Below are 12,177 nucleotides of genomic sequence, written 5' to 3' on the forward strand. Positions count from 1 at the left end.
TTTGCTAATTACATGTGGATGGAAAACTCCACACAGATGGCGTTAAGGGTTAAATTCCGAGTTACTATTTTTACGCCTAAAGCACCATTCTTGCTAAATAAGTGGTGCTAACGAGAGCATCCTTGCTAACGAGAATCCGCTCAATCTAGCTTACGATGCTATGTGGAGCACGATAAGCTAGAATTGCCACGAGTGATTAATCCTCACTTCGGCTGGATCACGCTATTGGTCGAAGATGACATCACTGTTTGGGGGAAGGGACATGCTGTTTATTGCATAGTAAATTGGCGACAGATTTTAAATCTAGTTTTCAAACGCGCTCTGTTTATACGTGGTATTTATTATGTTTCATGTTTTTTATCTATTAATGTTTTCTTGTTTTTATTTATTAATGTTTCTCGTTATTATTAATTATGAATCTGGTGATCCTCTCTTGTCAGGGCTAATCTTTGCAGTTATAATTGAAAAATTATTATTAAAATAGAAGAAAGAAAATTAAAAGTATTTTTTTTTCTGTTTTAGTTGTTTTTTTAGGAGATCAACTGCAACTGGTCTACATAATTTTAATTGCCAAATCCTTTTCAGATGTTAAAAATATTTCCACAATTTATTTATCCCTCAGTGTAGATTATGAATTTTGTTTTATTTATTTTTGTAGGTGTTATCTGCTTTAGGAACAAAAACTCTCAGACCTAGTTCTGCTGCACAGTGTGTAGCTTATATTGCTGTTGCTGAGTTACCTCGTGGGGAATGGCCAAATCTCATTTTATTACTTACCCAGCATATAAATAACATAAACTCTACTGAAATGACCAAAGAGGCCACACTAGAAGCATTAGAATACATCTGTCAGGATATAGTAAGCTTACCTATTGTATTATTTATGTATGTGTTATAAAGGTATAAAAATGTTTGTAGACTAACCAACCAAAAAGTCATTTTTGCTTGATTTCTCATAATTTGTTCGATTTTCATTACAGTTCTTTTTGACCAGGCTTAAAAACCCAAATTTGGGTTTTTAAGCCTGGTCAACTATAGACTTTATAGACTTCAGACCTAATAGACTTTAGCAAAAACTTAAGTTTTTGCTAAAGTCTATTAAAAGTTATCTAAATTCGTACGATAATTTAAGCCTATCAAAAGTTATATTTTTTGGCTTAAGTGAAAAATCAATTTTCTCAAATAAAGTTAAATTATTTAATAGTGGGGGTTTCAAAAAATCCATTACAGTTTATGGCGTAAAAAATTGTTTTCTATTAATTAAAATACTAAGTTTTTAATGATTTAGCATAGTGTTAAACTATTTGCAAATATGGTTACTTATTTTAAATATTTGATTGGGATTCTAAAAACTAAATTACTATTTTGAGTAGAGTGAAAATATTGTTTTTAAAAATTGAGTCTTCCATAAAATATATTAAGTTTGTAATGGTTTGGCAATAGATTGAAACTATTGGTGAAAAAAAAAAAAAAAAAAACTTGTGTCTTCTATTTTTTTCATACCACAGTTCCTTGAATCTCCGGTCCTCTACTATTTTTATATTTTAAAACAAAGTTCAATTTTTAACATAAATTAAGGCATGCATATCTTCTGCTGTGAATCTCAAGATTGTTGATTCACAGACTTCCGCAAATCAAGATTTTATCACAGTTCTGCTAATCTGAAATTTAATTTTTGCTATTACAGCAAAATCTAGTTAACTATTCCAACCTTACCAGCACCATATTTTTTTCTAAGTTCTCATGCACATGCAATAACAATTTCTTTTTTTTACGCGGATTCGTTCGAGAAAAGCAAAACTTCAGATTTTATAATAACTTTGATGAATTGATAAAATACTATTAAATTGAACTGATTTATTAACAAAAAAATGGTGTTTTCTCTTTTTTTTAAAATTTGAATTTTAATGAGCAGCAATTTTATTTAATTCTGATCTGTAACAGAAGAATTTTTTAATCAATATGATATATTTATCCCCCTTTTTTAGTTTGCTCCAATTAAATCAAATTAATTTTTAATATATATTATGTCATAGAAATCTTGAATCACGTATTTCAGTAATCATTTTTCAACCCACTTAATATCCTAAATATATATTTCAATCTTATTAGATAACAAAAAAATTTCCTTTTTCTTTAAATTTTGAATATATTTTTTTGTGCATTAAAATGATATCTTTTATGTTAAAGAGAAGAAGAAAAAATAGTATTAAATTAAATTAAGAAAAAAAATTTCAGATAATTTCTTCCAGTAATCACTTGTCTATAAGTTGCTTTGTTACGTGTACCTAATTTCATATTTGTTAAGTTTCAGTTTACTAGCTCTTTTGACAATGACTATTATACTGTCTATAATTGTAGATTGTCTTTTATCTATGTTCCTGACTCTATATTTATGAGCTAAATTACAGTTTAGTTTTTTTTAATTATAAAAAATCTTCGATTATCATCAGAATTGTATTTATTTATGTACTAGAATATAAAATCCAGAAAAAGTAGTTAAAAAAAATTATTTTTGCTCATTCATATGCAAGAAATTATAAATTGATTTTGTAAATTTAAGTAATTTACAAAATCTATAAATTTTATAATGATGAATAACTGTTTCTTTAACTTTTAAATTACAGCAAATAATTGCAAATTAGAAGAATTATTGTTCAAGCTGCGTTTAAAAGATTTTACCCTTTACTCAGAAAAACACTGGTGTTTAATGCTGTAATTCATAACTATAATTTATTGAAATGCTAAGTACAGTAGAGAACCGATTATGCAGAACGATCGGGACCATCTCGATTCCTGATAACTGATTTTTCTGGTTCGCTACAAAACGGCTTTTTTTAATTGTTTATTAAACCTAACTTAAAAAATATTCTTTAGAAATACTTTTAAAAAGAAGAAAAAACGATAAAGTCACGTATAATACGTAAGTTTAATAAGATAAAAAGGGAAAAAATAATGAAATTATCAATATATGGAGAAATATATATTTTCTTCCCTTTTTTTTTTTTTTCTAGAAACAGGGGGAAAATTTATGGAATTTCGTTCCAGGTTTCTGGTTTCCAGATTTGAGGTTCTGTACTGTATAATATATTTCACTTATTTTAACTTAAACAAATACAACATAATGAAAGAAGTAAGAAAAATATATTCAATAAAAATTCTGTATCAAATGTATCTTGATATTTTATTATAGGAACCAAATGTTCTTAATTCACAATCAAATGACATCCTGACTGCAATTGTTCATGGGATTAGAAAAGATGAACCTAGTGATCATGTTGAGCTTGCTGCAACCACTGCACTTCTAAATTCAGCGAACTTTGAGAAGGAATCTGAGAGGCATGAATGCATGCAGGCAGTGTGTGAAGCTACTCAATCTGCTGATGCAAAAGTGGGTTGAAAAACCTGTTTTGATAATTAATGTAGTTAGTGTTTTTGATTGCTGCTTTTTTTTAAATATGCAGGAAAAAGTTTTATTTTAAAGGCAAAAGGGTAAAATAATTTTGAAATTTTTTTGAATAAGTTGAAATAATTTAACCATAATAATAACTTTACTAAAAGTAGCAAAGCAATCATATTAATTACTAATTTTTATTAATAAATTAACATATATATATCGAGTTAATGAGCTAATTAGCTTAGTAATTTATTTAAAATGCATGCATATATTAATAAAATAATAAATGCCTGTTTTTAAATGTCTGTAGTTATGATTTAATGATAGTGGAAGTAACTGCAAACTTTCAAAGACAAGTGCAACAAGGGGGTGTGATAGCTATTTTTCCTTTCCCATATAAATCTATGTATTGACAGCAATGGCAAACTAAATAAAAAGAATTGAAATAAACAAAAGTTTAAGAAATCCATTGTAGAGTTTGGGGAAAAAAATAAAGAGTTGAGGAAAGAAAGGGCAAAAAAGGTATGTAGTCTATTATATCAGGGCACTAATTTACTTCAGGGGGAACAGGGTGAATTCTTTTGACTAAAAAGGCAGCAGGGTACTGCACCTTGTTTACCCTGCTTAGAAAAGAATACAATAAAAACAATATTTGACTGAATGTCAAAAAATTTTGCAGTTCTGAAAGCTGCATCTTGTTTACATCCATATTTGTTAAAAAAAAAAAAAAAAAGAAAAAAAAAAAAAAAAAAAAAAAAACACAGTGCAGTGTTGTGCGAACAAGGAATGGATAATTTGCTCATATTGCTTTTTAGTAAAGGAAAAATTTCACTATCATGTTCTGAGCAAGCTAAAATTCCGTTTCAAAAATTTTTAGAAAAAGTAAAGTGCGAATGCAGGAAAACAATTCATTTCATGATGATGTTCATTTGGATGATTTTTATTTTGATGCAAGGAATCTTCCGATTTGTGGGAAGTTGTCCAGATCATTTCTGTATTATCCCATGGCAATGATGCTGTAGAAAGTAGTTTTAGTGTTAATAGGGACATGCTTGTTGAAAATCTCAAGGAAGATTCCTTAGTTGATCTCAGAACTGTGAATGATGCCTTTAAAATTTATGGAGGAGTTTTAAAGGTCTGTATGTCAAAATTTTTTTTCTAGTTTGTAAAATTGGCTCGTGCGAGTTATCATGAAAGAATTGTTAATTTTGCTTCATAATTGTTAAATTTTTTAGATTGTTAAGATTGTTAAATTTTTATTTTGATAACAAAATTGTAACTCTTTATTGTATTTCACCAGATTATTTTGAATTTTTTAGTACTTTGGAAGTAAGTTAAAAATATTTTCATTCTCTCTTAACTTATGTTGTGTATTTTCAGGCTTAGCCAAATTCTAGGTATAATTTATAAAAAAAAAATTTCAGTATCTAAATATAAACGCCAATCTGTTACCATGTTTTATTTCAAACATTGTTGAATTGTTACTGAAATTGATTTAATATATATATATATATATATATCTTGGCCACAGCTGAAAAAAATATTAAAGATTTGCAAAATAATAAAAACGTGTCGATTATAGAAAGCGGACAAATCCTTTTATCTGAGGCTAAGTCGAGTATAGCAGAATATTTAACAGCATTGGAAGATACCAAAAAGAAACTTAATTTGTTAATGCAGGGACCTTGAAAAAAATTTAAAAAAAAGATGTTATTAATGAACAAAATAAAAAATTTTTGTTATTAAATTATTGTTTTAAATTTTTTATTAAATATGCTCCAAATCTTTGTTTTGCTGCTCCAAAACCATGCTTTGCCACTTGCACTTCTGAATTAGGGTAAAATGTATTTCCACACGCGATTGCCAGCTATGAATTTTTTTCCAAAAAGGTAACCGCCATCTTTGAACAAGTTTTCAGGGCCCAAACGATAGACTGACTCTCTTTACCCTAATATCTCACTTCTAATTCAATTGTAGGTTTTCCTTTACTGTTTTTCCATTTTTTTCACTCTTTCCGTTCTTGTGGTTTTTCTAATTTTGGCAATGTTTTTTTCAACTTTGTTTTGGTAACTATTTTTGATAGCTTGAGACATGTCGACTGTTATTTATCTTTTGTATATTTTGAATGTAATATCTAACTGCTCCAGTTTCTTGGTCCCGCAGTGAACTGATCGTTAAGACTCGGTTCCCAGCAGATCACCGATGTCAAGCATCACTGGCTACGGTCAGTGTGCGGGTGGGTGACCCACTTGGATCAGTCTGCGTAGGGACCGAGGGTGTGCGGTATTGGTCCTCGTTAAACTGTGCTACCGTAAAGTGCTCGACTTCGCGTGCAGGTCGTTGGGCTACCGAAGCGGGGGTGCCATCCCCTCCGCAGAGGATCAAAATTGCGATGGCATGTCTTCGGATCATCCTCAGGGATGTTTCCCAGACCATCGCCAACAGCGCATTGTGCAGCCCTAGTGCGACGTAAATGAACTACTACGCTCCAGTTTCTTGGGATAATATATTACCGCTTCAATTTCTTGGGATAATATCTAAGCGCTTCAGTTTCTTGGGATAATATCTAACTGTTTCAGTTTCTTGGAATAATACCTTTCAGTTTCTGTATTTAATATTGATAAGTTTCTTAAATGATATGTCTTATATCTTAAATGATATGTCTATATGTCTTATATCTATCAGGAAAAGATATTGGGCTTACCTTTTTGTGCATTATAGTTTTGCTTATTTATTCTCTTGTTTAAAGACATTCACCAAAAATATTTGCTTATCACCCCTTTTAATATTTTACTCTATTGCATTTTAATTACCAAGCAAAATTAATTATTAATAATAAAAAATTATTAATTTGCTTCAATGTAATAAATTAACGTTTTATCCCCACTGTATATCACTTTAAAATTTTAATTATATTTTATTTTTCTTACAGATCTTATATAATGTGGAAATGCAAAAGTTACTGAAATACCTTAGAACTGTAAAAAGAGACGTTTACTACCAGCAAGTTCTCTTGGATTTGTATAATCAAATGGAATTCTTTCAGAGCAGCAACGCTTACGCCTCTAGAGGCTTTCCTAATTTAGAACACCTGATTAACCTAAAAGGCATCCATGATATTATACATACTAGTAAAATAGAAGAATGGAAAAAATTATTAAACTACATTAAATCAAAAAATTTTTCTGACTTTGTTAAACCCTTAAAGGAACTAATCGACGAATATGATGAAATTAGTGAATTTCCTTCATCTGAAGCCAAAGTTGAATGTATACTAGATAAAAAATTTTTAATAGGGCAAAATTGCAGGAACTACACATTGGAAGAAAAAAGGGAAATTGCTGCCTTAATTGTTCCCTGCCTTCAGCCAATAAAAGTATACATCGAATCAATTTCTAGCTTTCCAAGAACAAGACTTGACTGCTATATTCGCAAAGAAGATCTGCTTTACAATTTTTGGCAGAGGAATACTCTGAGTTTCCTCTAAATGAAAAAATTTCAGGGAACGATTTCAGATATGCAATAAACAGGGTTTGAAAAATCCCACCCCATCTAGGTTTTACATCAAAAACCTGAGAATTATTGAGTTTTTGGAGAAAAACCAAGTTTTTTCAAAAATATTTTAAATTTTTATTTCTGAGTACCAAATAATGCATGATTTGCTTCTAACAAGAAAGTTAAATATTTCGTAACTATTTATAACTTGTTTTGCTGTAATGTAAATTTTTTTTTAAAGTTTTAGATTGTTACGCTTTTGTTTTTGTTTCCTAAGGATAAGCAGATTGTTACATAAAAATTCAATTAGAAGATTCCAAACTTTCTTTTATTAATGTCTATTAGAATAAAATTCAAACTTAGATTTTAATAATCATTTTTCTCAGTTAACATTGCAACCTAATATACTGTTTCTTTTTTTTCCATTTCTTAAAAGTTTCTATTCTACTTTTGGATGCTTTAAAATTAGTAAATGTTTTTCGTCAGATTGTTTAGTAATATTAAAGTTGATTCCTAATATCAGTTTTGGCTGGAAATAATTGTAAAACTCATTTTAAAAGTAAATATAACACATTTGCTGTTGAGGAAAAATTTCAAAATGGTTGAGTTACATATCATTTTCAATGTTTTCTTAAAATTTTTCAATAGATTTTTTCAAAACTATTAATTTACGATAAAAATAAAATATCAAATAATAATAATAGTAAAGAATAATATTAAGAATTATACAGGATGATAAAGAAATATAAGTAAATGTCCATAAATTATGAAAAAATAAATAATTTATTAATATTTGTTAATTAAGGAACCTTACCAATTTTCCGGACATAGGAATGCGTTGTTGCCTTTGAAAAATCATTTTCGACCCTTTTATTTATATGTTTCACCGAGAACTAATAAAAAACAAATTGGTTTAAAAATTATAAATCTTAAACATAATTGTATTTTCATTCTGTAAAAATTTTATAAAAATATGTATTGCAATGAATTTAAAAAAAATATATAGTAGTATTAAGTTAAGCCTAATGAAAAAAAGTGGAATGATTAAATGTGCTTAGATATTAGTATGACCCGTTTTTACTTGAAATAGGATTTAATTTAGCATGACATAGTTAAAAAAAACTACTCTCATGCATAATTCTAATTCAACTTCGTATGTATTAATTTTTTTTAAATGTATACCCTTATAGGTGATACATTTTGTTAATGGAGAAAAAGATTTTTTTGGGGTAAATTAATATTTACCAAGATTGGCCCACAGCTGAACATGTAATCCACGTCTAGTAGAGAAATATAAAAACTTGTAATAATTTTTCCAAAATTTGCTTGTTTACTCTTTTTTTAATGTATGAAAAAAAATTGCGAATTTTAATTTCTGCACCTAATTTTGCAATTCAATTTCAATAAAATGATTAAAAAGGGAATACAGATAAGTTTCATAGACGTCGTTAATCCTTAACAATCTTGAAATGTTTTTTTTTTTTTAAAAAAACCCGACCCGGGTTTACAAAAATTGTCTGGTTCCTACTTTGCTGAGCACTGAAAGAATTATTAAAACACTTTTTTCTGTACTTACATTATAATAAAATTGTTTTTTCTTTATTGATTTTTTTAAAGGAAGTTAAATAATTAGTACTGTCTCTGGTGATATATATTTATTCGCTTCATATTTTTGTCTACATCTTTGTGTTTCCTATTTTTGTGTACTGCAATATATTTTGCATGTTTTTGTAATAAATAAATATTTAAAATGTAATTAAAGGGATTATAATTTTAAAACATAAATAAGACTAAACAAGCTGGATAATCTGTTCAAAAATGTTACAAAAACTAGAGCATTTCATCTCTTACGTGATTTAGTTTCCGGTTCCATTGGGAAAAATTCAGACCTAATAATTTCGATCAACTAGATCCTTATCCTGAATTTTGATCAACTTAAACCTAGATACTTTGATCAACTTGTACCTTAAATTTACAAACTTGTTTCTTCGCATTCTTGCTTAATTTTTGGTTGTTATAAAAATCAGGTAGGTATTTTGGCCTAAGAAATTACCTTGCAATAGTCCGACTAGTTAATTTCGAATTTTTAATTGTTATATAGTATTCATTGTAGTTTTATTGTATACGTTGACTAAAACCAGGTTTACATAAAATTTATTATCAAATGTAAATCTAACCTTTTAAAAAAAGTAAATGTAACTTATTAAACTAATTTATAAAATGTGCTATTTAAAAAGTAAATGAAACTCTTTAAGAGCTGAATAAAACTTTTCATCATTTATTAATTTAGAAAATTTGGTAACTAAATATCTTTATTATAAAATGTTGCATAAAAGTTTAATTTTCAGTGTTTTAAAAGAAAAACACTTATAACTTTAAGCCTTTAACTTTGCATGGTAATTAAAATGTAATAGAGTAAAATATTGAAAGGGTTGATAAGTAAATATTTTTGGTGAATGCCTTTAAATAAGAGGAAAATAAAAAAGCAAAACTATAATGCACAAAAAGGTAAGTCCAGTATCTTTTCCTGATATATATAGATATACGACATATCATTTAAGAAACTTACCAATATTAAATACTGAAACTGTTTGGTATTATCCCAAGAAACTGAAGCAGTTAGATATTATCCCAAGAAACTGGAGCAGTTAGATATTATCTCAAGAAATTGAAGCGGTAAGATATTATCCCAAGAAACTGGAGCAGTTAGAAATCTCAAGAAATTGAAGCGGTAAGATATCCCAAGAAATTGAAGCAGTTAGATATTATCCCAAGAAACTGTAGCAGTTAGATATTATCTCAAGAAATTGAAGCGGTAAGATATCCCAATAAACTGGAGCAGTTAGATATCTCTAGAAATTGAAGCGGTAAGATATTATCCCAAGAAACTGAGGCAGTTAGATATCCCAAGAAACTGGAGCAGTTAGATATTATCTCAAGAAATCGAAGCGGTACGATATTATCCCAAAAAACTGGAGCAGTTAGATATCAAAAGATAAATAACAGTCGACATGTCTCAAGCTATCAAAAATAGTTACCAAAATAAAGTTGAAAAAAACTTTTCCAAAATTAGAAAAACCGCAGTAAAATAAAACCTACATTGGCCTTAGAGGAGATATTAGAGAAGACAAAGCCAGTCTATTGTTTGGGCTCTGAAAACTTGTTCAAATAAGATTACCTTTTTGGCAAAAAATTCCTAGCTGGCGGTCGCATCGTACACGAATAATGTTAAGAGTACCTAAAGATTTTTCTCTCTTTTTATTTTATTTTAAATGCTTTCCCAATTTTATTTGTGATTGCAAAAGATAAGTTTTTAAATAAAAATACGTTATAATATATGCGCCACATTTAATTATTTGCTTTAAATTGCTTAATCATAAAAAGCTAATAACATATTAGTTAAGCATGATTTTACCAAACAATGAAATAAAAATAATGATTTTTTTTAAATCGAAGGTACATTTGAAAGTATGTAGAATATAAAGAAACAATTGCAAATGATTATATGTATTAATTTTGTCAAAACGTCATAAGATATAAAAATCTTTGTCTATCAAATGAATCCACAGTAATATGCTTAGAGCAATGATTCTCAACCTTTCCTTTTTTTTAGGGCGGCACACTTTTAAAAATTTCAAAATTTGACGGCACACAATTAAAAAAATTAGTTTAAAAGTTATTTACTTACCTATAATACACTGAGTAAAATAGTTTGTGATAATTTATAATATATACTGCAAAAGCACGTTTATTAAGGGATTAATTATTTCTTTCGATTAATCTTTTATTAGTTAGTCACAGTTATTTATTTTTTGCTAGTTATTAATTGTTAGCTTGTTTTCTATAGCTATTAACTGTCATTTTTTTGTGATTTCTTGTTAACTAGTATTTTTGCTGATTATTTATTGTTAGCTTATTTTTTTGTTAGTTATCCTTTGTTAATTTGTTTTTATAAGTTAATTGCATAGCTTACTTTAATGACTAGCTTTTATTTCCGCTTGAAAGTTAATATTTAGCTTGCTCTCCTTTGTTAATTAATAATTTAATCATTAAATTTATTTCAACATTTTTTAAAATTGTCAAAGACAATTTAAACACTTCATTCTTATTTTAAGATTGTCAGAGACAAGGCAATCGCCGACAAAGATGTTCAAGCTGTTAAAGCATGGAAAAATTATAATGTAAAAAATAATAAAATAAAGCATTATATATAAATCGTAATAAAAGAATAAAATCGTAATATTATAAAGCGTAATAAAAAAAGCATATATTTTTATTGTATCGTTTCTAATATTTGGCGGCACAGTGGTGGAGAATCACTGGCTTACAGCATAAGACACTATTATTGGATGCTGTGTATTCTTCTCTGTGGACATTTACATCCCATCTCATCTTTAGGAAATCTACGTATAAACAGTTAGTCATTAATACTGGGTGGTTTTAAAATTATTATTGGACAAATAAAATAATAAAGTAACATGCTGAAAAATACGAACAATTTTTTTAAAAATTAAATCAAAGTTGAAACCATTAGCTGAAATGATTTTAAAAAATTTCATAATACACTACACATTCTGTATCCTGATTTTTAGAATGCAGAATATGTGTGAATAAAAAATGTGCAATTTTATGCTTGAGTTAAATAATTATGTACTAAAAAACAAAGTAATTTAAAAGAAATGTAGTGAAAGAAAATTGTCACTACATTTTTTTTCCGGATCACAATCCCCCAATTCATAAATATTTCTAAAATTAACTTTAGAACAATGTTTATACCCAGCTCACTGAACGAACTTGATCTTAGAACGAATCTTGCAGAAAATAATTTATTTTTGAAAGTAATTAGTTTAAATCATTTGTTTACTAGTATTCCTATTTGCATGATAAAACCGTAATAAACTGCCATTTATTTATTCAAATTTCTTCTGATTACGTAGGTCTGAACTGGCTCAAGCACGTTTCTCTGAAATAAATGCAAGTATACTCCTGGCATGTCTACGTTGTTTACGCTGATACACTCTGCTTTGCTTTATAATACGTAACACAAAGCACACCCTATCTCTATTTTATAAAAAAAAATTAAGCTTGCGTACGAAATTGCAATGATCTCAGAGAAAAATTACGAAGTATAAAATTTACTCCTACAGGAAAGGAAACAAAACCTGTGAAAATAAAACAATATTAAGTCAAAACTTTTTGGAGTGTTTCTAAAGGCCTGGTTTCTTAGGATAAGCGCCTTATCTGGGCGTCAGCGGGACGTTGACGTGCCGCTGACGCCAACAAAA

General features: G+C 28.1%; 1 protein-coding gene and 1 long non-coding RNA gene across 2 annotated transcripts in view; one reads left to right on the top strand and one right to left on the bottom strand.

The window, feature by feature from the left end:
- Nucleotides 1–94: 94 nt before the first annotated feature.
- On the top strand, nucleotides 95–7,154 carry LOC107447521 (uncharacterized). Its single transcript, XM_043053622.3, has 4 exons — nucleotides 95–334; nucleotides 659–859; nucleotides 3,194–3,391; nucleotides 6,330–7,154. The coding sequence occupies exons 2-4, from the start codon at nucleotides 809–811 to the stop codon at nucleotides 6,882–6,884; spliced, it is 804 nt and encodes a 267-aa protein (XP_042909556.1). The 5' UTR covers nucleotides 95–334; nucleotides 659–808; the 3' UTR covers nucleotides 6,885–7,154.
- The window catches only part of LOC122271646 (uncharacterized), a 40,771-nt gene continuing 31,761 nt past the window's right edge, over nucleotides 3,168–12,177 (bottom strand). The window contains exon 2 of the long non-coding RNA XR_011636382.2: nucleotides 3,168–3,405. This is a non-coding gene — a long non-coding RNA (uncharacterized LOC122271646). The remainder of the gene's footprint in view (nucleotides 3,406–12,177) is intronic.

The sequence above is a fragment of the Parasteatoda tepidariorum genome, chromosome 6, assembly GCF_982258835.1.
Source record: "Parasteatoda tepidariorum strain Cologne lab strain chromosome 6, Ptep-v5.0, whole genome shotgun sequence".
Classification (NCBI taxonomy): domain Eukaryota; kingdom Metazoa; phylum Arthropoda; class Arachnida; order Araneae; family Theridiidae; genus Parasteatoda; species Parasteatoda tepidariorum.